This window comes from Symphalangus syndactylus, chromosome 16 (assembly GCF_028878055.3).
Source record: "Symphalangus syndactylus isolate Jambi chromosome 16, NHGRI_mSymSyn1-v2.1_pri, whole genome shotgun sequence".
Classification (NCBI taxonomy): Eukaryota; Metazoa; Chordata; class Mammalia; order Primates; family Hylobatidae; genus Symphalangus; species Symphalangus syndactylus.
In genome coordinates, this window is record NC_072438.2 from 55645488 (window position 1) to 55672087 (window position 26600).

The 26600-nt window shown below is 39.7% G+C and overlaps 1 protein-coding gene, 1 long non-coding RNA gene and 1 pseudogene across 2 annotated transcripts in view; 1 reads left to right on the forward strand and 2 right to left on the reverse strand.

Annotated features, from left to right (window-relative positions):
- Positions 1-26600, forward strand: part of CWH43 (cell wall biogenesis 43 C-terminal homolog) — a 78226-nt gene that overhangs the window by 17965 nt on the left and 33661 nt on the right. Inside the window, exons 8-11 of the mRNA XM_055246252.1 lie at positions 2889-3014; positions 13223-13302; positions 22822-22927; positions 25020-25155. Of these exons, the coding sequence (XP_055102227.1) occupies positions 2889-3014; positions 13223-13302; positions 22822-22927; positions 25020-25155 (448 nt within the window). The remainder of the gene's footprint in view (positions 1-2888; positions 3015-13222; positions 13303-22821; positions 22928-25019; positions 25156-26600) is intronic.
- On the reverse strand, positions 1084-25372 carry LOC129464818 (uncharacterized). Its single transcript, XR_008651765.2, has 3 exons — positions 25166-25372; positions 23061-23252; positions 1084-1868 (listed from the first exon to the last, which is right to left on the reverse strand). It is a non-coding gene; the product is annotated as an uncharacterized lncRNA (long non-coding RNA).
- Positions 12169-13164, reverse strand: LOC129464817 (triosephosphate isomerase-like; annotated as a pseudogene).

Genomic DNA, 26600 nt, shown 5'->3' on the forward strand with positions numbered 1-26600 from the left:
TTAGGAAAAGGTATGATCATGATACTCATGCTGCCACTTCGGTGGTTGGCTCGTAAATATACACAGGGATTGTGATTTTTTTGGGTTCCCCTGAATTTTATTTACGAATGTTTTTTGAGATGAAGTCTTACTCTGGCAGTGGTGTGATCATAGCTCACTGCAGCCTTGAGCTCCTGGGCTCAAGCGATCCTTCTACCTCTGCCTCCCAAGTAGTTGGGTCTACTAGGTGTGGGCCACCACACTCCACTAATTTAAAAAAATTTTTGTAGAGACGGGGGTCTTGCTATGTTGCACAGGCTTGTCTTGAACTCCTGGCCTCAAGTGATCCTCCTGCCTTGGCTTCCCAAAGTGCTAAGATTACAGATGTGAGCCACCACACCTAGACTCTATTATTTTTACTTACCGTATTTGTAACAAAAAATTCATATACCTTAGTTACGTAAATGGTAAATCTCCAAGTCATAGAACAAATATATTTACCATTTTAGTGGTTATGAATTTGCATACCAAAATTATAATTTAATAAACTTAGCTCAGTTTAATATTTTAAAAATTGATTCACATACCAAAATTATAATTTCATAAACTTAGTTCAATTTTAATATTTTAAAAATTGGCTTCTGGCAATAATACAATTATTGGTGTACACCAGGCATACATAAATTGAATGTTGTGAATCATTTTAGTTTATATAATTTTAGCTTAAGTAACATGTAAAATATTTCCATAAAATGTTTGAAAGATGAGGAGAAAAAACATGTTAATAAGGGATCTACTTGTTCATTTGTTCACTTATTCATTAAAAACATTAACACGATTTCACTGGTTGTCTACATTTTGAAAAAAAAAATGATCATGTACCTTATGTTCCAGGAACAGTGCCAGATACTGAAGATTATTTTTTCACCTTTTAATCTGTATAAATTTGTGGGGTACAAGTGCAATTTTGTTACATGCATAGGTTGCATAGTGGTTAAGTCAGGGCATTTAGAGTATCCATCACCCTAACAGGGTACATTGTATCCATTAATCAATTTCTCATCATTGCCCCCTTTCCCACCCTCTCACTCTTCTGGTCTACTTTATCTACCATTCCCAGCTGCTGAAATATTAAAAACACTCACTGTCCTTGCCTACCTGGAGCTTTAGTTGAATGGGGGAAACACCATATATAAAACGAGACAAATACTTAAGAAATTACAGTTGTGTGAGTGCTACTCAGGAGAAGTGAAGGCTTCTATTTGGGTTCTGTTTTTTTTTTTTTTTTTTGAGACGGGGTCTTGTTCTGTCGCCCCAGCTGGCGTGCAGTGGTGCAATCATAGCTCCCTGTATCCTTGAGCTCTCCCCTCAAGCTCCCAAGTAGCTGGGTCTCCAGGCGCACACCACCATGCCTGGCTGATTATGTTATTTTTTGTAGAGATGGGGTCTCACTTTATTGCCCAGGCTGGTGTCGAACTCCTGGGCTTACACAATTCTCCTGCCTCGGCCTCCCAAGGTGCTGGGATTACATCTCCTTAGGTTCTGTTACAGTTCCCCTGGTGCCCTGACAGACATCCAACTACTCTGTACATTTTGCCATATGCTTTTCTACCCCATGAGCTAGACATCTGTCAGGAGAGGCTGGTTTGAAAGATATATTTTAAAATTACATGAAATATTTTTGAATTAACTTGGAGAATTTTGTACTTCTGGTAAATACTCAAGCTTTCATCTAATGAGAGAAACACATTGCTGCATTTCCTCCGTGGTAACCTTGGCTTTGCAAACTTTGTATTTCTTCTGATTTCTTTCAGGTGTGTGTACTGTCTCCTGCTTTGTTTTCTTGTCCAATGCCCTGCTTTTTTTCTTATGCCAGCTTGCTTAGGGATCTGCCATGAGAAGAAAACAAATGAAAGTAAGAGCTATTCCATGCATGAGTTTGTTTCTTTAGAATTTTATGAACAATGAGTTTTTTTTTTAGTTTCTTCTCACTACTTATGGGATTGTAGAAACAGTGCATAATTACAGCTTCATACAACTAAGAACTTTAAAGAAAAATAAGAGTGATGTTATCTGATGAGGCCACAAAAGCCAAGAAATGTTGGTGATATTCAGAGTAGCTTTTAATACAACCGAGTTGAAAAGAATCTTTATTATATCAGAATTTAGCTATAAATTTATTTTCTGGGTTCCTCCTGCTATTTCCTGGAAAATTGGACACTGCTGTTTTTGCTTGGCTTCTGACTTTTACTTGACATTTCTTAAATGCCTTAATTTATTAATTTCCATATGGCAGCATATGTCTGTTTCCATTCTTAGTATGTATGGTTTTAGATGAAGTAAGTAAACTTCAAGTGTAAGCTAGTTTGTTGCGCATCCCAGTTTAGCTCCACTTTATTGGCTGGCCTGTTGGCACACTGTGAGTTCCAGCATGCATCCTCTGTGAGGCCTCTGTGCCCTCACATCCTGGGGCAGAATTATCACAACAAGCACTGCCATATTAAGAGCCTACATATACTCCCTTGTGATCCTCAACCTGGTGCACGGAAGGGCTCTTATTGCATCCCTATGGGAGCTCAGAAGGCTTCACTGTCCCCTGCCCAATCAACAGTCAGTCATGAACACGTTCAGCAACCTAACAACTAGGAAATACTCAAAAAATTCAAAGAAATATGCATTGGGAAAAGGCTGGGGTCCTCTCATTTAAAGCACGATTCCTAGAACCCTACCTGATATTTTCCAGTTATCAAAAGCACTACTAGAGTAATTGTTTAGGTTCTGAGATAAATTAAATCAGTACATGAATTTCCAGGGTATGTTCCTTTAAAAGAAATCTCAGCTGCTGGAATACAACATTGGAAGGATTTTTGGATCAGACTATAACATATTCTTTCTTTCTCTTATAACAGGGACAGTGATGTTAATTATTGGGCTGAATATGCTATTTGGTTCTAAGAAAAACCTTGACTTGCTTCTTCAAACAAAAAACAGTTCTAAAGTGCTTTTTGGAAAGAGTGAAAAATACATGAAACTTTGTAAGTATAGTTTTACATTCTTAAAAAAATGGATTATATAAAATTCTAAACCTATGAAGTTAAAGAGTATAATGATCCCTCATGTATCCTTCATCCAGTTTCAGCAATTCTCAACATTTTGCCATGTTGTTAACAGCTATCTTCTCTACTTTTTTAAAAAAATTATACTTTAAGTTCTAGGGTACATGTGCACAATGTGCAGGGTGGTTACATAGGTATATATGTGCCACGTTGGTTTGCTGGACCGATCAACTCGTCATTTACATTAGGTATTTCTTCTAATGCTGTCCCTCCCCACTCCCCCCACCGCACAGCAGGCCCCGGTGTGTGATGTTCCCCGCCCTGTGTCCATGTGTTCTCATTGTTCAATTCCCACCTATGAGTGAGAACATGTGGTGTTTGGTTTGTTGTCCTTGTGATAGTTTGCTGAGAATGATGGTTTCCAGCTTCATTCATGTCCCTGCAAAGGACATGAACTCATTTTCTTATGGCTGCATAGTATTCCATGGTGTATATGTGCCACATTTTCTTAATCCAGTCTATCATTGATGGACATTTGGGTTGGTTCCAAGTCTTTGCTATTGTGAATAGTGCTGTAATAAACATACGTGTGCATCTGTCTTTATAGTAGCATGATTTGTAATCCTTTGGGTATATACCCAGTATGGGATTGCTGGATCAAATGGTATTTCTAGTTCTAGATCCTTGAGGAATCACCACACTGTCTTCCGCAATAGTTGAACTTATTTACACTCCTACCAACAGTATAAAAGCATTCCTATTTCTCCATATCCTCTCCAGCATCTGTTGTTTCCTGAGTTTTTAATGATTGCCATTCTAACTGGTGTGAGATGGTATCTCATTGTGGTTTTGATTTGCATTTCTCTAATGGCCAGTGATGATGAGCATTTTTTCATGTGTCTGTTGGCTGCATAAATGTCTTCTTTTGAGAAGTGTCTGTTCATATCCTTTGCCCACTTTTTGATGGAGTTGTTTTTTTCTTATAAATTTTTGTAGATTCTGGATATTAGCCCTTTGTCAGATGGATAGATTGCAAACATTTTGTCCCATTCTGTAGGTCGCCTGTTCACTCTAATGGTAGTTTCTTTTGCCGTGCAGAAGCTCTTTAGTTTAATTAGATCCCATTTGTCAATTTTGGCTTTTGTTGCATTGCTTTTGGTGTTTTAGTCATGAAGTCTTTGTCTATGCCTATGTCCTGAATGGTATTGCCTAGGTTCTCTTCTAGGGCTTTTATGGTTTTAGGTCTAATATTTAAGTCTTTAATCCATCCTGAATTAATTTTTGCACAAGGTGTAAGGGAGAAATCCAGTTTCAGCTTTCTACATATGGCTAGCCAGTTTTCCCAGCACCATTTATTAAATAGGGAACCCTTCCCTCATTTCTTGTTTTTGTCAGGTTTGTAAAAGATCAGATGGTTGTAGATGTGAGGTGTTATTTCTCAGGCCTCTGTTCTGTTCCCTTGGTCTATATATCTGTTTTGGTATGAGTACCACGCTGTTTTGGTTACTGTAGCCTTGTAGTATAGTTAGAAGTCAGGTAGCCTGATGCCTCCAGCTTTGTTATTTTTGCTTAGGATTGTCTTGACTATGTGGGCTCTTTTTTGGTTCCATATGAACTTTAAAGTAGTTTTTTCCAATTCTGTGAGGAAAGTCATTGGTAGCTTGATGGGGATGGCATTGAATCTATAAATTACCTTGGGCAGTGTGGCCATTTTCACGATATTGATTCTTCCAACCCATGAGCATGGAATGTTCTTCCATTTGTTTGTACCCTCTTTTATTTCATTGAGCAGTGGTTTGTAGTTCTCCTTGAAGAGGTCCTTCACATCCCTTGTAAGTTGGATTCCTAGGTATTTGATTCTCTTTGAAGCAATTGTGAATGGGAGTTCACTCATGATTTGGCTCTCTGTTTGTCTGTGATTGGTGTACAAGAATGCTTGTGATTTTTGTACATTGGTTTTGTATCCTGAGACTTTGCTGAAGTTGCTAATCAGCTTAAGGAGATTTTGGGCTGAGACGATGGGGTTTTCTAGATATACAATCATGTCATCTGCAAACAGGGACAATTTGACTTCCTCTTTTCCTAATTGAATACACTTTATTTCCTTCTCCTGCCTGATTGCCCCGGCTAGAACTTCCAACACTATGTTGAATAGGAGTGGTGAGAGAGGGCATCCCTGTCTTGTTCCAGTTTTCAAAGGGAATGCTTCCAGTTTTGCCCATTCAGTATGATATTGGCTGTGGGTTTGTCATAAAGAGCTCTTATTATTTTGAGATATGTTCCTTTAATACCTAGTTTATTGAGGGTTTTTAGCATGAAGCACTGTTGAATTTTGTCAAAGGCCTTTTCTGCATCTATTGAGATAAACATGTGGTTTTTGTCTTTGGTTCTGTTTGTGTGATGGATTATGTTTATTGGTTTGCATATGTTGAACCCACCTTGCATCCCAGGGATGAAGCCAACTTGATCTTGGTGGATAAGCTTTTTGATGTGCTGCTGGATTCGGTTTGCCAGTATTTTATTGAGGATTTTCGCAGTGATGTACATCAGGGATATTGGTTTAAAATTCTCTTTTTTTGTTGTGTCTCTGCCAAGCTTTGGTATCAGGATGATGCTGGCCTCATAAAATGAGGTAGGGAGGATTCCCTCTTTTTCTATTGATTGGAATAGTTTTAGAAGGAATGTTACCAGCTCCTCTTTGCACCTCTGGTAGAATTCGGCTGTGAATCCTTCTGCTCCTGGACTTTTTTTGGTTGGTAGGCTATTAATTACTGCCTCAATTTCATAGCCTTTTATTGGTCTATTCAGGGATTCGACTTCTTCATAGTTTAGTCTTGGGAGGGTGTATGTGTACAGGAATTTATCAATGTCTTCTAGATTTTCTAGTTTATTTGCATAGAGGTGTTTGTAGTATTCTCTGATGGTAGTTTGTATTTCTGTGGGATCGATGGTGATATCCCCTTACCATTTTTTATCATGTCTATTGGATTCTTCTCTCTTTTCTTCTTTGTTAGTTTTGCTAGTGGTCTATCAATTTTGTTGATCTTTTCAAAAAACCAGCTCCTGGATTCATTGATTTTTCTGAAGGATTTTTGTGTCTCTATCTCCTTTCGTTTTGCTCTGATCTTAGTTATTTCTTGCCTACTGCTAGCTTTTGAATTTCCTGGCTCTTGCTTCTCTAGCTCTTTTAATTGTGATGTTAGCGTGTCGATTTTAGATCTTTCCTGCTTTCTGTTTCGGGCATTTAGTGCTATGAATTTCCCTCTACACACTGCTTTAAATATGTCCCAGAGATTCTGGTACATTGTGTCTTTGTTCTCATTGGTTTCAAAGAACATCTTTATTTCTGCCTTCATTTCACTATTTACCCAGTAGTCATTCAGGAGTAGGTTGTTCAGTTTCCATGTAGTGTGGTTTTGAGTGAGTTTCTTAATCCTGAGTTCTAATTTCATTGTACTGTGGTCTAAGAGACAGTTTGTTATGATTTTGGTTCTTTTATATTTGCTGAGGAGTGCTTTACTTCCATTTATGTGGTCAATTTTGGAATAAGTGTGATGTGGTTCTGAGAAAAATGTATATTCTGTTGATTTGGGGTGGAGAGTTCTGTAGATGCCTATTAGGTCCGCTTGGTGCAGAGCTGAGTTCAATTCCTGGATATCCTTGTTAACCTTCTGTCTCATTGATCTGTCTAATATTGACAGTGGGGTGTTGAAGTTTCCTATTATTATTGTGTGGGAGTCTAAGTCTCTTTGTAGGTCTCTAAGGACTTGCTTTATGAATCTGGGTGCTCCTGTATTAGGTGCATATATATTTAGGATAGTTAGCTCTTCTTGTTGAATTGATCCCTTTACTATTATGTAATGGCCTTCTTTGTCTCTTTTGATCTTTGTTGGTTTAAAGCCTGTTGTATCAGAGACTAGGATTGCAACCCCTGCTTTTTTTGCTTTCCATTTGCTTGGTAGATCTTCCTCCATCCCTTTATTTTGAGCCTATATGTGTGTGCATGTGAGATGGGTCTCCTGAATACAGCACAGTAATGGGTCTTGACTATCCAATTTGCCAGTCTGTGTCTTTTAATTGGGGCATTTAGCCCATTTACGTTTAAGGTTAATATTGCTATGTGTGAATTTGATCCTATCATTATGATGTTAGCTGGTTATTTGCCCATTAATTGGTGCAGTTTCTTCATAGCATTGATGGTCCTTACAATTTGGCATGTTTTTGCATAGTACTGGTTGGCATGTTTTTGCAGGTGCCGGTTGTTCCTGTCCATGTTTAGTGCTTCCTTCAGGAGCTCTTTTAGGGCAGGCCTGGTGGTGACAAAATCTCTCAGCATTTGTTTGTCTGTAAAGGATTTTATTTCTCCTTCACTTATGCAGCTTAGTTTGGCTGGGTATAAAATTCTGGGTTGAAAATTCTTTTCTTTAAGAATGTTGAATATTGGCCCCCACTCTCTTCTGGCTTGTAGGGTTTCTGCCAAGAGATCTGCTGTTAGTCTGATGGGCTTCCCTTTGTGGGTAACCCGACATTTCTCTCTGGCTGCCCTTAACATTGTTTCCTTTATTTCAACCTTGGTGAATCTGACAATCATGTGTCTCGGGGTTGCTCTTCTTGAGGAGTATCTTTGTGGTGTTCTCTGTATTTCCTAAATTTGAATGTTGGCCTGCCTTGCTAGGTTGGGGAAGTTCTTCTGGATAATATCCTGAAGCGTGTTTTCCAACTTGGTTCCATTCTCACCGTCACTTTCAGGTACACCAATCAAACCTAGATTTGGTCTTTTCACATAGTTCCAAAGTTCTTGGAGGCTTTGTTCATTTCTTTTCACTCTTTTTTCTCTAAACTTGTCTTCTCACTTTATTTCATTAATTTGATCTTCAATCACTGATATCCTCCTTCCACTTGATCGAATCAGCTATTGAAGCTTGTGCATGCATCACGAAGTTCTTGTGCCATTGTTTTCAGCTCCATCAGGTCATTTAGGGTCTTCTCTACACTATTTATTCTAGTTAGCCATTCGTCTAACATTTTTCAAGGTTTTTAGCTTCCTTGCAATGGGTTAGAACCAGCTTCTTTAGCTTGGAGAAGTTTGTTATTACCTACCTTCTGAAGTTTACTTCTGTCAACTCGTCAAAGTCATTCTCCATCCAGCTTTGTTCCATTGCTGGTGAGGAGCTGTGATCCTTTGGAGGAGAAGAGGCACTCTGGTTTTTAGAATTTTTGGCTTTTCTGCTCTGTTTTCTCCCCATCTTTGTGGTTTTATTTACGTTTGGTCTTTGATGTTGGTGACATACAGATGGAGTTTTGGTGTGGATGTCCTTTTTGTTGATGCTGATGCTATTCCTTCCTGTTTGTTAGTTTTCCTTCTAACAGTCAGGTCCTTCAGCTGCAGGTCTGTTGGAGTTTACTGGAGGTCCACTCCAGACCTTGTTTGCCTGGGTATCACCAGCGGAGGCTGCAGAACAGGAAATATTGCAGAATAGCAAATATTGCTGCCTGATCCTTCCTCTGGAAGTTTTGTCCTAGATTGGCGCCCACCTGTATGAGGTGTCTGTTAGCCCCTACTGGGAGGTGTCTCCCAGTTAGGCTACATGGCGGTCAGGGACCTACGTGAGGAGGCAGTCTGTCTGTTCTCAGAGCTCAAATGCCATGCTGGGAGAACCACTGCTCTCTTCAGAGCTGTCAGACAGGGACGTTTAAGTCTGCAGAAGTTTCTGCTGCCTTTTGTTCAGCTATGCCCTGCCCAAGGAGATGGAGTCCATAGAGGCAGTAGGCCTTGCTGAGCTGTGGTGGGCTCCACCCTGTTTGAGCTTCCTGGCTGCTTTGTTTACTTACTCTAGCCTTAGCAATGGCGGATGCCCCTCCCTGAACCAGGCTGCACCTCGGGGGTTGATCTCAGACTACTGCACTAGAAGTGAGCAAGGCTCCCTGTGTGTGGGACCCACCAAGCCAGGCATGGGAGGGTATCTTCTGTTCTGCTGGTTGCTAAGACCATGGGAAAAGCACAGTATTTTGGCGGGAGTGTCCTGTTTTTCCAGGTACAGTCTGTCATGGCTTCCCTTGGCTAGGAAAGGGAAATCCTCTGACCCCTTGTACTTCCCAGTGAGGTGATGCCACACCCTGCTTCAGATCACCCTCTGTGGGCTGCACCCACTGTGCAACCAGTCCCAATGAGATGAACCAGGTACCTCAGTTGGAAATGCAGAAATCACATGTCTTCTGTGTCGATCATGCTGGGAGCTGCAGACCAGAGCTGTTCCTATTCTGCCATCTATTTCTCTACTTTTTTTTGTACTTTAAAGCAAATCTCTGATATCATGCCATTTCCACCATAAATACTCTGTATTGGTTTTATTTTACTTCTAACATAGATAAGAGAATTCAACATGCAGAATTTCCAAAATAATTTGTTCTAATGGTTGAGAATATTTACTCCATTTCTTGTTTTCCTTTTTTGGGGGAGATTATGTTAATGTTTGGGATGCTGATGAACTAAAATCTCAAACGTGAAATTAGTTTACTATTCAATATAGTAAACTCATTTAAAATAGACTGGATTAAATAAAAATGTATTTAATGTGCAGATAGTGTGTTAAGTAGTTGTTAAGTAGGATACAAAGACATGTGAATAATGGTCTCCACCTTCAAGGACTTGGTGCTTTACAAAGGAGACAAAATATTATAGTGTAAAGATATAAAAAACAATTAAGAAGCTATATAAGTTCTCTATGTATTTCCAAAAGAAGTATCACAAAACAGACCATTATATAAAAACCTTCATATATGTTTCATCTTAATTTAAAAGATTATATTTGGCCAGGTGCAGTGGTTCACTTCTGTAATACCAGCACTTTGAAAGGCCAAGGCAGGAGGATTGCTTGGGGCCAGGAGTTCGAGACCAGCATAAGCAATGTAGTGAGACCCCATCTCTACAAAAGATTTAAAAATCAGTCATCTGTGGTGGTGCACCTGTAGTCCCAGTAGTCCCAGCTACTAGGGAAGGCGAGGGCTAAGTGGGAGGATCTTTTGAGCCTGGGAGGTCAAGGCTGCAGTGATGGTGCCACTGCACTTCAGCATGGATGACAGAATGAGACTCTGACTCAAAAAAAAAAAAAAAGAAAAAAGAAAATAAAAGATTCTATTTCTATTTAAACTTAGGGAGAAATGAGATTTTTTTGTGTGTGTTTTCTTATGCTTTGGTATATTCCTTGAAACAAATAACTAGCAGTTTTTGTTTTTAATCCTGACAGTCTTTGTCTTTTTTTTGTTATTGTTAAGAACCATAATTCTTTAATTCACTTATCAAATCGAGGCATTTGGAACAGTTTATTTACAGTTATTTAGTCATTTTTGTGTGATTAAAAGACAAGTTTCTTAGAGCAATTTTAGGTTCATAGGAAAATTATATGGAAAGTGCAGAGATTTTTCCATATGCCTCATGCCCCCACATACATACAGCACCCCCCACTATCAAAATTACTCCCCAGAATGATACATTTGTTATAATAAATGAACCTATATTGATACATCATTGTCACCCAAAGGCCATAGTTTACATTAGGGTTCACTTTTAGTTTTGTACAGTTTAGGGGTTTTAACAAATGTATAATTACATGGATCCCTCAGTGCAGTATCATACAGAATACTTTCTGTGCCCTAAACATCCCCTATGCCCCACCTAATCATCTATTCCTCCTCCAAACCCCTGGCAACCACTAATGTTTTACTGTTTTCATTGTTTTGCATTTTCCAGAATGTCAATTTTTGTCTTTTAAGGGTTTAATCTATTTTTACCATGATTTCTGAATGTATATTTATTTAATTGATCATGTTACTTTTCTTTTTCATTTTCCACTTTTTCTAGGTATGTTTTTTCCTTTTTCTTTTTGATTTTTTTTCATTGATTAGGGTTTTTTTTTTTTCCTTATGCCTCTCCTCCCCACTCCTCTTTCTAGTTTGGAAATTATACTTTCAATATCTATTCTTTTAGTAGTTGGTTGTTTTTCTCTCAGCACATTGAAGATATTATTCTCCTGTCTTCTGCTGTTGAGAAGTCAGCTGTCAGTGTAATTGTTTTTCCTTTGAAAATAATCTGTCTTTTCTCTTTGGCAGCTCTTAAGATTTTTCTTTGTTTTGGTGTTCCATAGTTTCACTGCGATATATCCGGATGCAGATTTTTTCCTCCATCTTGCTTGGTAGTCTTCAGGCGTTATGAATCTGAAGAGTCATGTCTTTTATTACTTCTGGAAAATTCTCAACATTATTTCTGCAAAGATTGCTTCTTTCCCATTCTTTCTCTTTCTTTTTGACTCCAATTAGATATGTGTTGGACTTTCTTATTCTGTTTTCCATTGCTGTTAACTTCTTTCATATTTCTGCCTCTATGTTTTGGGCTGCCCCTTGAACTAATTCTCTATTCAGCTTTGTCTAATGTGATTGTCTTTGAGTTTCTAATTTCAATTATTATAATTATCTTTTTATTTCTGGAACTCTATTTGATTTCTTTTAAAAATTTTCTGATTATTTATTTTAGTCTCATGTTCCCTAGTCATACTTTTGAATACTTTCTTTTATTTTTGTAAATATAATAAGCATACTTGTTTTATATTCTGATTCAGAGAGTTCCAACATCTGTCTCTTTGTTGGCTTGATTCTGCAGGGTGTTTTTTTCCTTTGTTTCCTGCTCATGGAAACTTGTTTTCTCGTGTGTTTTATGACTTATTTTTACTTTAAGCTCATGGTCCTTGGAACATTTTTAGGGAAAATTCTTGAAATCTGGGTTTAAAGAGTTGTCGATGTACACATGTCACACGTGAAAATTAACCCAAGAACTACACATTTCCCCTCTGCACAAAATCATTGGCCAATAAATTCAATAATTTTATAAAGCTTGTTATTTTAAAACAAATTTAGGTGTTTTTTTCCCCTAGTGCCGTGTATTTATTCCCTCCCATATGAGTGGTTCACATACAGAGCACACACAGGAGTGGGCACCATGGAAGAGGTGATGGGAGGATCTTGGCCTCACGGTGTAAGAAGGGAGAGGATGGTTTATCTCCTGCCCTCACTAGGGCCTAGGGGACCCAGGAGCAAATTCCACCCCTTCCACCTCTCAGCCAAGGAGAAGCCACCTTGGTGACATTTAGTTCCAACCATTATAGTAAGTGGAGAAGGGATTGGCCTGGTCCCAACCATTACAGGGTGAAGATATAAACAGTAAAGGAAGGTACAGTTTGGATGAGGCCACAAAAGAGGGCAGATGACACCATCAGAAGCATGTGCAGGGGAGGGGCAGTTACTGGGCTTCTGGGCTGCTTAGTCCCTGGCATGGTAGGACGGGTATGGAAGATGGGTGGGGCTCATTGTTTGGCATTGATGTCCACGAATTCGGGCTTGAGGGAAGAACCACCCAGGAGGAAGCCATCCACATCAGGCTGGCTGACCAGCTCCTTGCAGGTTACCCTGGTCACAGAGCCTCCATAAATGATACGGGTGCTCTGAGCCACTGCATCAGAGACATTGGATTTAAGCCATCCTTGGAGCTTCTTGTGTACTTCCTGGGCCTGTTGGGGTGTTGCAGTCTTGCTAGTACCAATGTCCCACACAGGCTTATAAGCCAGGATGACCTTGCTCCAGTCTTTCACCTTATCTGTGATGACCTTTGTCTGCTCAGAAACAACCTTCTCAGTGATGCCAGCTTCCCTTGCATGTAGCTTCTTCCCAATGCAGGCGATTACTCCAAGTCCCTCTGCCAGAGCATGGGCCACTTTCTGCTCAATCAGTTCATCTGACTACCCAAAGACATGCCTTCTCTCTGAGTGCCCCAGGACCACCAAAGTAGCTCCGCAGTCTTTGATTATGCCAGGGCTGATCTACCCAGTAAAGGCCCCATTAGTCACTTTGTAGCCGTTCTGTGCAGGCACAGCAATCTTGGGATCTAGCTTCTGCTGAGTGAAGTCGATATAGGCAGTGGGGGGAGAGCAAACCACCTCGGTGTCAGCTGGCACCTTGGTCATGTTCAGTGTCAATGGGCTCCCCAAGACTCTTCTTCCACCCGTTCATCTTCCAGCTCCCCCGTGAAGAACTTCCTGGAGGGTGCCATGGCGCTGGAGCTGAGGTGCTGAAGTTCAGTGTCAGCAAATTTAGTTTATTTATTAAAAAAAAAAAAATTATTTCTCTTTTCTGTTTAGTTCTGTGGCTGCTTGTTGGTGTGGGATTGTTGGGATTAGGACTACGGCATAAAGCCTATGAGAGAAAACTGGGCAAAGTGGTAAGTAATTAAAAACTTTGAAATAGAATTTTATATGGTATATGTATATGCATATATTTGTACACTTTACCATTCTGATTGAACCTGGATCTGATGACTTCAGAGCCCTGGACCCTATCTCCTTAACCCTTATGTGCCAGACTGATAAGGTAGTGGGATTATTTTATGAAGTTGGATTCTTAGAATAGGGTAGGCCCATACACGAGAGGCAAATTGTTGATGCTTTTGTTTTATGGAGCTATTTCTGCCATTCATGATTTAACATATCTAAACTATGTGTATTAGTTTGTTCTTGCACTGCCATAAAGAAATACTTGAGACTGGGTAATTTATAAAGAAGAATTTTAATTATCCCACGGTTCTACAGGCTGCACAGGAAGCATGGTGGTATCTGCTCTACTTCTGGGGAGGCCTCAGGAAACTTGCAATCATGGTGAAAGGGAAACAGGGAGATAGTTATCTTATGTGGTGGAGCAGGAACAAGAGAGAGAGCGAGTAGGTGCTACACAATTTTTTCTTTTTTGATGGAGTCTCACTCTGTCACCCAGGCTGGGATGCAGTGGCATGATCTCAGTTCCCTGCAACCTCTGCCTTCTGGGTTCAAGCGAACCCTCTTGCCTCAGCCTCCGGAGCAGCTGGGATTACAGGCGCACACCACCACGCCCAGCTAATTTTTGTATTTTTAGCAGAGGTGGGATTTCACCATGATGGGCAGGCTGGTCTCGAACTCCTGACCTCAAGTTATCTGCCCGCCTTGACCTCCCAAAGTGCTGAGATTACAGGCGTGAGCCACCGCACCTAGCCATTGTCAATAGTTTTTGGACAGGTGGTTTTTGGTTATGTGATTAAGTTCTTTAGAGGTGATTTCTGAGATTTTAGTGCACCTGTCACCCAAGCAGTGTACACTGTACCCAATATGTAGTTTTTTTTTTTGTGGTTACATTTTTTTTCTATAGGTTTTTGGGGAACGGGTGGTGTTTGGTTATGTGAATAGGTTACTTAGTGGTGATTTCTGAGATCTTGGTGCACTCATCACCTGAGCAGTTTAACTGTACCCAATTTGTAGTCTTTTATTCCTCAGTCCTCCCACCCTTTCCCTTGAGTCTCCAAAGTTCATTGTATCATTCTTATGCCTTTGCATCCTCATAGCTTAGCTCCCACTTATGTGCAAGAATATATAATGTTTGGTTTTCCATTCCTGAGTCACTTCACTTAGAGTAATGGTCTCCAATTCCATCCAGGTTGTTGCAAATGCCATTATTTTATTCATTTTTATGGCTGAATAGTATTCCATTACACACACACACACACACACACACACATATATATATAATCATATTTTCTTTATCCACTTGTTGATTGATGGGCATTTGGGCTGGTACTATATTTTTGAAAGGTCAAATTGTGCTGCTGTAAACATGTATTTGTGAGTACCTTTTTCATATGACTTCTTTTCCTCTGGGTAGATACCCAGGAGTGTGATTGCTGGATCAAATTGTAGATCTATTTTTAGTTCTTTAAGGAATCTCCACACTGTTTTCTGTAGTGGTTGTACTAGTTTACCTTCCCACAGAAAGTGTAAAAGTGTTCCTTTTCACTACATCTATACCAACATTTATTAGTTTTTGATTTTTTGATTATGGCCATTCTTGCAGGAGTAAGGTGGTAACACATTGTAGTTTTTGGTCAGGCATTTCCCTGATCATTAGTGATGTTGAGCATTCTTCCGATGTTTTTTGGCCATTTGTGTATCTTCTTTTGAGAATTGTCTATTCATGTCCTTAGCCCACTTTTTGATGGGATTATTTTTTTTTCTTGCTGATTTGCTTGAGTTCCTTGTAGATTCTGGATATTAGTCCTTTGTCAGATGTATAGATAGCAAAGATTTCTCCCTACTTTGTGAGTTGTCTGTTTAGTCTGCTGATTATTTCTTTTGCTGTGCAGAAGTTTTTAGTTTAATGAAGCTCCATCTATTTATCTTTGTTTTTGTTGCATTTGTTTTTGGGTTCTTGGTCATGAAGTCTTTGCCTAAGCCAATATCAAAAGAGTTTTTTCAATGTCATATTCTAGATAGAATTTTTATGGTTTCAGGTGTTAGATCTAAGTCTTTGATCCATCTTGAGTTGATTTTTGTATAAGGTGAGAGATGAGGATCCAGTTTTATTCTTCTACACATCCTTGTCAATTATCCTAGCACTATTTGTTGAATAGAATGTCCTTTTCCACTTTATGTTTTTGTTTGCGATGTCAAAGATCAGTTGACTGTAATCATTTGGCTTTATTTCTGGGTTCTCTACTCTGTTCCATTGGTCTATATGCCTGTTTTTATACCAGTACCATGCTGTTTTGGTGACTAGGGCTTTATAGTATATTTTGAAGTTGGGTAATGTAATGCCTTTGATTTATTATTTTCACTTAGTCTTGCTTTGGCTATGCAGGCTCTTTTTTCTGTTCCGTATGAATTTTAGAATTTTTTCTGGTTCTGTGAAGAATGATGGTGGTATTTTTAATGGGAATTGCATTGAATTTGTAGATTGCTTTTGGTAGTAGGGTTATTTTCACAATATTGATTCTACCCATCCATGAACATGGATGTCTTTGCATTTGTTTGTGTCATCTATGATTTCTTTCAGCAGTGTTTTGTAATTTTCCTTGTAGAGGTCTTTCACCTCTTTGGTTAAGTATATTCCTAAATATTTTATTTTATTTATTTTTTTAGCTATTGTAAAAGGGGTTGAATTCTTGATTTGATTATCACTTTGGTCACAGTCGGTGTATAGCAGGGCTACTAATTTGTGTACACTAATTTTGTATCTTGAAACTTTGCTGAATTCATTTACCAGTTCTAGGAGATTTTTGGTGGAGTCTTTGGGGTTTTCCAGGTATACCATTATGTCATCTGCAAACAGTGACAATTTGACTTCCTCTTTATCAATTTGATACCGTTTATTTCTTTCTCTTGTTCATTGTGCTGGCTAGAACTTTCAGTACTATGTTGAATATCATGGTGAAAGTGGGCATCCTTGTCTTGTTCCAGGCCTCAGGGGAATGCCTTCAACTTTTCCCTATTCAGTATAATGTTGGCTGTGGGTTTATAATAAATGGCTTTTATTACCTTAAGGTGTGACCTTTCTATGCCGATTTTGCTGAGGGTTTTAATCATAAAGGGACGCTGGATTTTGTCAACTGCTTCTTCTGTGTCTATTGAGATGATCATGTGATTTTTGTTTTAAATTCTGTTTATGTGGTGTATCACATTTATTGACTTACTGATGTTAAACCATCCCTGCATCCCTGATATGAAACCCAGTTGATCATGGTGGATTATCTTTTTGATATGCTAGTGGATTCAGTTTGCTAGTATTATGTTGAGGATTTTTGCATCTATATTCATCAGAGATACTGGTCTATAGTTTTCTTTTTTTGTTATGTCCTTTGCTAGTTTTGGTATTAGGGTGATACTGGCTTCATAGAATGATTTAGAAAGGATCCCCTCTTTCTCTATCTTTTGGAATAGTATCAATAGGATTGGTACCAATTCTTCTTTGAATGTCTGATAGAATTCAGCTGTGAATCTATCTGTTCCTGGACTTTTTTTTGTTAGCCACTTTTAAATTGCCATTTCAATCTTGCTGCTTTTTATTGGTTTGTTCAGAGTTTCTATTTCTTCCTGGTTTAATCTAGGAGGGCTATATATTTCCAGAAATTTATCCATCTTCTCTAGTTTTTCTAGTTTATGTACATAGAGGTGTTCATGGTAGCATTGAATGATCTTTTGTATTTCTGTGGTATCTGTTATAGTATCTTCTGTTTTGTTTCTAATTGAACTTATTCTTTACTTGGGTTATCTCACTAATAGTCTATCAATTTTATATATCTTTTCAAAGAGCCAGCTTTTTGTTTCATTTATCTTTTGTATTTTTGTTTGTTTGTTTCAGTCTCATTTAATTCCACTCTGATTTTTGTTATTTCTTTTCTTCTGCTGGGTTTGGGTTTGGTTTGTTCTTGTTTCTCTAGTTTCTTGAGGTGTGACCTTAGGTTCTCTATTTGTGCTGTTTCAAACTTTTTGATATAGGCATTTAATGCTATGAACTTTCTTCTTAGTACTGCCTTTGCTGTATCCCAGAGGTTTTGATAGGTTGTGTCACTATTATCATTCAGTTCAAAGAATTTTTAGATTTCCATCTTGATTTCATTGTGGACACGATGATCATTCAAGAGCAGGCTATTTAATTTCTATATATTTGCATGGTTTTGAAGGTTCCTTTTGAAGTTGACTTCCAATTTTTATTTTTATTTTTTTTGAAATGGAGTTTCTCTCTTGTCACCCAGGCTGGAGTGCAATGGCACAATCTCGGCTCACTGCAACCTCTGCCTCCCAGGTTCAAGTGATTCTTCTGCCTCACCCTCCCAAGTAGCTGGGATTACAGGCATGCTCCACCACGTCCAGCTAAATTTTGTATTTTTTAGTAGAGATGGGGTTTTGCCTCATGTTGGTCTGGCTGGTCTTGAACTCCTGACCTCAGGTGATCCACCTGCCTTGGCCTCCAAAAGTGCTGGGATTACAGGCATGAGCCACTGCACCCGGTTGATTTCTAATTTTATTCCATTGTGGTTTGAGAGACAGTTCTTGCTATAATTTCATTTTCTTAAATTTGTGAAGACTTGTTTTGTGGCCTATCATATGGTCTATCTTGGAGAATGTTGCATGAGCTGATGAAGAGAATGTATATTCTGCAGTTGTTGGGTAGAATGTTCTGTAAATATCTGTTAAGTCCATTTGTTCTAGGGTATTGTCTAAGTGTTTCTTTGTTGACTTTCTCTCTTGATGACCTCTCTAGTGCTGTCAGTGCAGTACTGAAGTCCCCACTGTTATTGTGCTGCTATCTCATTTCTCAAGTCTAGTAGTAATTGTTTTATAAATTTGGGAGTTCCAGTGTTAGGTGCGTATATATTTAGGGTTGTGATATTTTCCTGTTGGACCAGTCCTTTTATCATTATATAATGTCCTTCTTTGTCTTTTTTAACTGCTGTTGTTTTAAAGTTTGTTTTGTCTGATATAAAAATAGCAACTCCTGCTCACTTTTGGTGTCCATTTGCATGGAATATCTTTTCCACCCCTTTACCTTAAGTTTATGTGAGTCCTTAGGTATCAGGTGAGTCTTTTGAAGACAGCATGTACTTGGTTGGTAAATTCTTACCCATTCTGTGTCTTTTAAATGGAGCATTTAGGGCATTTACGTTTAACGTTAGTATTGAGACGTGAGGTACTATTCTATTCATTGTGCTATTTGTTGCCTGAATACCTTGGGTTTTCTTTCATTGTGTTGTTGTTTTTTAGGTTCTGTGAGATTTATGCTTTATGGAGATTCTATTTTGGTGTATTTCAAGGATTTGTTTCAAGATTTAGAGCTCCTTTTAGCAGTTCTTGTAGTGCGGGCTTGGTAGTGGCAAATTCTCTTAGCATTTGTTTGTCTGTAAAAGACTATCTTTCCTTCATTTACGAAAGCTTAGTCTTGCTGGCTACAAAATTACTGGCTGATAATTTTTTGGTTTAAGGAGGCTAAAGATAGGACCCGAATCTATTCTAGCTTGTAGGGTTTTTGCTGAGAAATCTGCTGTTAATCTGATAGGTTTTTCTTTATAGGTTATGTGATGTTTTTGCCTCATACCTCTTAAGATTCTTTTTTTTGTCTTGATTTTAGATAACCTGATGACTATGTGCGTAGGTAGTGATCTTTTTGCAATGTATTTCCCAAGTGTTTTTTGAGCTTCTTGTATTTGGATGTCTAGATCTCTAGCAAGGCTAGGGAAGTTCTCCTCAATTATTCCCTCAAATATGTTTCCAAACTTTTAGATTTCTCTTCTTCCTTGGGAACACTAATTATTCATAGGTTTGGACATTTAACATAATCCTGAACTTCTTGGAGGCTTTGTTTATCTTTTAAATTCTTTTTCCTTTGTCTTTGTCAGATTGGGTTAATTTGAAAGCCTTGTCTTCAACCTTTGAAGTTCTTTCTTCTATTTGTTCAATTCTATTGCTGAGATTTTCCAGTGCATTTTGCACTTCTCTAAGCGTGTCCATTTCTAGAAGTTGTGATTTTTTTTTATTTATCCTACCTATTTCACTGGAGATTTTTCCATTCATATCCTGTATCTTTTTTTTTTTATTTCTTTAAGTCTGACTTTACCTTTTTCTGGTGCCTCCTTGATTGGCTTAATAGTTGACCTTCTGAATTCTTTTTCTGGCAATTCAGTGATTTTATCTTGGTTTGGATCCATTGCTGGTGAGCTAGTGTGATCTTTTGGGGGTGTTAAAGAACCTTGTTTTGCCATATTAATAGAATTGTCTTTCTGGTTCCTTCTCATTTGTATAGACTATGTCAGAGGGAAGATCTGGGACTCAAGGGCTGCTCTTCAGATTCTTTTGTCCCACAGGGTGCTCCCTTGCTGTGGTGCTCTCCCCTTTTCCCCAGGGATGGGACTTTCTGAGAGCTGAACTGCAGTGATTATTTCTCTTCTGGATCTAGCTACCCAGCAGAGCTACTGGACTCTGGGCTGGTACTTGGGAGTATCTGCAAAGAGTCCTATGATGTGATCCATCTTCAAATCTCTTGGCCATGGATAACAGCACTTGCTCCAGTCGAGGTAGCAGAGGAGTGAAGCATACTCTGTGAGGGTCCTTGGTTGTATTTTTGTTAAGTGTGCTGGTTTTGTTGGCCTCCAGCCAGGGCGTGGCACTTTTAAGAGCACATCAGCTGTGGTAGTGTAGGCAGGATCAGGTGGTGGGTGGGGCCATGGTACTCCCACAAAATTATGTCCTTTTTCTTCAGCTACCAGGGCCGGTAGAGAAAGACCATCAGGTGGGGGCAGGGTTAGGTGTGTCTGAGCTCAGACTCTCGTTGGACTGGGCTGGCTGTAGCTGCTGTGGGAGATAGGTGTGTGGATCCTAGGCCAATGGAGTTATGTTTCCAGGAGAATTATCGCTGCTTCTGCTGTCTCACACAGGTTGCCAGGGAAGTGGGAGAAAGCCGGCAGCCACAGGCCTCACTCAGCTGTCATGCAACCCACAGCACGAAAGGCTGGTCTCACTCCAACCGTGCCCTGACAACAGCACTGAGTTTATGCCCAGGCAGCCGGTGAGCAGGGCTAGGAACTTGCCCCAGGCTACAAGCCTCCCAGCTGAGAAAGCAAGCTGACTCATAGTTCCTTGGCTGTCCCATGGACCCTGCAGCAAAAATCCACTTCCTTCAAAGTGTCTGTGGATTCCCTTGGCTTTCTTGGCATGTTCCTGTGGTAGTTCTTGGAGCAAAAATTCACAATGTGGGTCTCCATGCGCTGCTCTCTCTGTTGAAGTGGGAGCTGCAAGTCAGTTTTGCCTCCTATTTGCCATTTTCCTGCCATCCCCAAGATGTAGTCTTTTATCCCTTACCCCCTCCCACCCATCCCTCCAAGTCCCCAAAGTTCATTGTATAACTCATGCCTTTGCATCCTCATAGCTTAGCTCTCACTTATAAGTAAGAACATATAATATTTGTTTTTCCATTCCCGAGTTCCTTCACTTAGAATAATGATATTCAGCCCCAACCAAGGTGCTGCAAAAACATTATTTTGTTCCTTTTCATGGCTGAGTAGTATTCCATGGTGTATTTATATACTACATTTTCTTTATCCAGTCATTGGTCGATAGGCACTTAAGTTGGTTCCATATCTTTGCAATTATGAATTGTGCTGCTGTAAACATGTGTGTCCAAGTGTCTTTTTAACATAATTACTTCTTTCCTTTTGGGTAGATCCCCAGTAGTGGGATTGCTGGATCAAATGGTAGTTCTCCTTTTAGTTCTTTAAGGAATCTCTAAACTGTTTTCCATTGTGATTGTACTAATTTACATTCTCATGCTGATTTTATTTTACTTGCAATGGAAGCCACTGTAGTGTCTCAAGCAGGAGAGTGAAGAAAAATGATATATGTCAATTTGGCTGCTCTGTGAAAAATGGATTATAGAGGGGTGTGAATGGATGCAAGGAGATAAGTTCTGAGGCTTCTTCAGCTGTCTCATAGAGAGATGATGGTGATCTTTGCTGGTGTAATGGAAGTAGAGTTGGAGATAAATGGATAGACTTAGAATATATTTTGAAAGTAGAACTGATAGGACTGGCTGAGAGGGTAGATGTTGTTGGGTGAGGAGAAGGAAGGAATCAAGACTTCTATGTTTTTGGTTTGAGCAACTGGATGAAGGGAGGTGGCATTTCCTGGAAAGAATGAAGGAATAACATGTTTTGGAGTGATGACATCTAGAATTAATTACAGAAGAATAGTTGTAAGAAAAAGGATAGCATGATAAATATAATATGCCTCTTGAAATCTCTGTTGATGGTTCTGCTTTCTTTGCTAGGTAGTCATTTGATTTTTTTCTGTTTTTACCGTTTTAAAAATTATTTAAATTATTTTGTTAGTACATAGTAGGTGTACATATTTTTAGGGTGCATGGGATGTCTTGATAAAGGCATGCAATGTGAAATAAGCACATTTTGGAGAATGGGATATCCATCCCCTCAGGCATTTATCCTTTGGGTTACAAAGAATTCAATTACATTCTTTATTTTAAAATATATAATTATTATTGACTATAGTCACCTTATTGTACTATCAAATAGTAGGTCTTATTCTTTTGATTTATTTGGACCCATTAACCATTGCCACCTCCCTCCCTGAGTCCCCCACTACCCTAGTAGGTAATCATTTGAGATGGATACTTAGAGTTGGGCAGTGCATTATCTGACTCACTCACAACCTAAGAGAGGACCTCGTAAAGGGGGCTGTGCTCCTGGGCCTTGACCTTTCCAGTACAGCAAGGGTGTTACATCATTCATAACTAGGTTAGAATAGGCTGACCACTTCTTCAATATGTTGAAGGCCCCTCCGTATCCCTCTGTGTGATTCATTTCCCATGCAAGAGTAAACACTACCCTGAGTATTGTGATTTTTTTTAGCACTTTCATGAATTCCTTTCTATTGTTACCATATATGACAGATCCCTAGACAATATTTTTTTTTCTAAATGACATCTGATGTATGTATTTTGCAACATACTTTTTTTTTTAAATTTAAAATCATCTTTCTGAGATTCCTTCTTGTGGACCTATGTAGCCCTAATTCATTTATTAGGGCTGTGTAGTGTTCCATTCCACATAGCACCATTTGTTTATTCATTTTCCTGTTGATGGACAGCCAGGCTGTTTCTAACTTTTTACTATTATAAGCAGTGCTTATTACAAAACTCACTTTTCAAACATCCCTCCTAACTTCCAAACTTAAGCTAGAAGTTCACAGAAGACTAATTTGAGAATGCTATATAGCAAATATCTCCTTATTTTCATGGATTAAATGTGGGAAAATGTCTAAGGAAATTCCTTTGCTGAAATAAGAATTTTGGTAGAGAAGAGTGAAGAAAAGTGGGTCACTGAAACTGCCATTGTTCACAGTCATCCTAAACTACTATTAAAACAATTCCTCAGGCACCAGCCAAAGAGGTCTCTGCTGCCATCTGGCCTTTCAGGTTTGGATATGACAATGAAGGATGGTCTAGTCTAGAAAGATCAGCTCACCTGCTCAATGAAACAGGTAAGTCTTCCTGGAATTAGTTCCAGGTTTTGAGAAACTATTATTGTTACTTTTATTTTCAGCAGGGTCATAAGCCATAACTTAATACAGGTATTAAATTAAATTTATGACCAGCAGATGGTCATAAACTCACCTCAAAAACGCTTTACTTTGGCAGGCAGCTGCAGGGGGACTGAGCTGCTGTAACCACTCCTGTCTTTGTTTGAGAGCAATCAATTCAGTTGATTCTGAGCAACTCCTCATACTGAGTATCTTCAGGAGATTCATGTTGTGTTGTTGTTCTTAGGGATGCCCCTGCTAGTAGCTTCTGTCACCTAGGGACCCACTGTTGGGGACCAGAAGACTTGGATCAAAAGGCAGAATGGGTTGTAGGGAAAAGAAAGAGAGATCAGACTGTTAATGTGTCTATGTAGAAAAGGAAGACATAAGAAACTCCATTTTGACCTGTACTAAGAAAATTGTTTTGCCTTGAGATGCTGTTAATCTGTAACTTTAGCCCCAACCCTGTGCTCACAGAAACATGTGCTGTATGGAATCAAGGTTTAAGGGATCTAGGGCTGTGCAGAACGTGCCTTGTTAACAATATGTTTACAGGCATTATGCTTGGTAAAAGTCATCGCCATTTTCCATTCTCGATTAACCAGGGGCACAATGCACTGCAGAAAGCCACAGGGGCCTCTGCCCAAGAAAACCTGGGTATTGTCCAAGGTTTCCCCTGACTGAGACAGCCTGAGATATGGTCTCATGAGAAGGGAAGGACCTGACTGTCCCCCAGCCTGACACCCGTAAAGGGTCTGTGCTGAGGAGGATTAGTAAAAGAGGAAGGCCTCTTGCAGTTGAGATAAGAGGAAGGCCTCCATCTCCTGCATGTCCCTGGGAATGGAATGTCTTGGTGTAAAACCCGATTATACATTCATTCTATTCTGAGATAGGAGAAAACCGCCCTGTGGCTGGAGGCGAGATATGCTGGCAGCAATGCTGCTCTGTTACTCTTTGCTACACTGAGATGTTTGGGTATAGAGAAGCATAAATCTGGCCTACTTACACTTCCGGGCACAGTACCTTCCCTTGAACTTATTTGTAACACAGATTCCTTTGCTCACATGTTTTCCTGCTGACCTTCTCCCCACTATCACCTTATTCTCCTGCTGCATTCCCCTTGCCGAGATAGTGAAAATAGTAATCAATAAATACTGAGGGAACTCAGTGACTGGGGCTGGTGCGGGTCCTCCATATGCTGAGTACCGGTCCCCTGGGCCCACCGTTCTTTCTCTATACTTCGTCTCTGTGTCATATTTCTTTTCTCAGTCTCTCGTCCCACCTGACGAGAATTACCCACAGGTGTGGAGGGGCTGGCCCCCTTCATGGGTCAGAGGGAGGTTGATTTGTGAAGCAAATTGCTTTCAACAGACCTAGGGCCAATTTGATTTGTTTCAATGCTCTGGGGTGCTCATTCTGTTGAAGCATCTTTGAAATATGAGAGTCTTTTTGGTTCTTAGACCAACTACGGATGTATGGAGCAGGATAAGTAAAGGACTAACCTGTTCTGGTTATTCTGAATGATAAGCGTGCCTCCTGAGACATGTCTGAGTGTCTATATGGATGTAATACCACTAAGACATTTCTTTGCCCCTTAGCCCTTTTTTAGTCTGATTACAGGCTTCCAAGGCACACCTGGCCAAGATCTAAAAAAGCCAGTCAACTTAGTTCTGGGTCAGTACTATGGAGCTGTCTGTCCTGGAATAAAATGCTGTGGTGTACCATTCTCCTGTTTCTGAACATAAATTGGATATTTGAGAAATGCATTAAGATTATTTGAAATTTTGGGAATGATGTTGAGCACATTTGAAAATTTTTATCCTTCTCGGTAGTTCCTGGAGGTGTTTCATGTTTTAATTGCATTCTAAACGTGGGAAAATTCCTTTAGAGCTCAGATTTGAGCCACTTCCCTCTAGTGACTCACTAAAAATTGCTTTGTTTTTGGGTTTATCAGTAAAGAAAAAAAGGTTAAGGGTCAAGAATAAAGTGTTGCTAATTGTTTTTTGCCTTGCTGTGATTCACCACTGTATGCTACTTTTTTTTTTCTGAACAGGTGCGGATTTCATAACAATTTTGGAGAGTGATGCTTCTAAGCCCTATATGGGGAACAATGACTTAACCATGTGGCTAGGGGAGAAGTTGGGTTTCTATACAGACTTTGGTCCAAGCACAAGGTATCACACTTGGGGGTGAGTATACGTTGGGAATTAATCCTGAAGATAGTCCTGAAAGGCTAGGCTGCATAGGCTTGGAGTGGCAAGTTGATATTGTCATATCTTTGGTGAATGTGCCCCAGTGATGCTTCCTGGGGGATGAGGAGGTGCTGGAGATATGCACATTCTGTAATTTTCCAAATGGTTTTTCTGTGGCTGGATATTTTCAGTTCTTCAGCATTATAAACCAATCAATCTAGGAGCTGAGGTTGCAGCACCAAACATGTCTGGCCTGGATGCTGTCCTCATGGAGCTTACCTTCCAGTGTAAGACAGAAAATCAACATGTACACACAAAAAATAAATAAGGTACTTCACAATCATGATAAGTGCTGTGTAGAAAAGAAACCACTGTGGGAGAATAAGTGCGTGGACAGCGGCCATGCAAATGCTACTAGAGGCAGGGTGGTCAGGAAGGTCTCTGTGAAGATGTCATGGTGAGCAGGACCCAGGACAAGCCTTGGGAAGGGCTGAGGGAACAGTCAGGGTGAAGACTGAGGCAGGATCCATCTTGATGTGCCTGGAATATGGGGAGCCAAAGAGCAACTGGTAAGAAAGGAAGTCAAGGATGGGTACCTGATCATAGAGGGCTCCATTTTATCCAGTTGTAGTTGGAAGCCACTGGAGGATTTTAAACAGGATAGTGATCTGGAAGAACAGATTCTCAGGGGCAAGAGTGGGAGCCAGGAGGCAGAGATGATAGGTGGGATAGCACAGATGAGAGATGACAATGGGAACAGTGGAGATAGTGAGAAGAGGACAAACTCAGGAACTATTTTAGAATAGAGCCAACAGAACTCACAATAGTTTAGATGTCAGGGGAGGGGAAGGAAGAATCAAGGGTGATGTCTATGTTTTTGACCTGAGTACCTGCTAAGAGATGATACCCTTTAATGGAATGGGAACCATCAGGAGAGCTTTAGGTTTGTGCTAAGTGTGAGATACCCCAAGACAGTCAAGTCATGCCCAGTAGGCAGTTGGGTATGGCCTGGAGGGCTGAGAAGGACACGCCAGGCTGGAGATGTACCTTCAGCTATCATCATATAGACATAGACCTGTCTCAGAGACTCCATGAAGGTGACAGAGAATGCGTCTAGCTAGGGAAGAGAAGCCTGCTAAGGACTGAGCTCTGTGGCTTAGAGTGAGGTGGAATGCCTTTTCACATGCCTATAGGACAGTTTTTCATTTCTAATTTTGTAAGTTGTTACTCCATGTCCTAGCTGGCAAGATTGTACCTTCCCATATGTGTTGATTAATATTAGAATTGTTTATGCAAATGTGTTGCCGGAGTAACTGCAAATACAATGGGTTTTTTGTATTACTAATGCTGCCCTTTTCATGTGTCCATAGCACTTATTAAAACAGAGTTGATGGTGTTTCCTTAGTGACACAGTGAGACGTGCTAACTAGCATATGAAATGA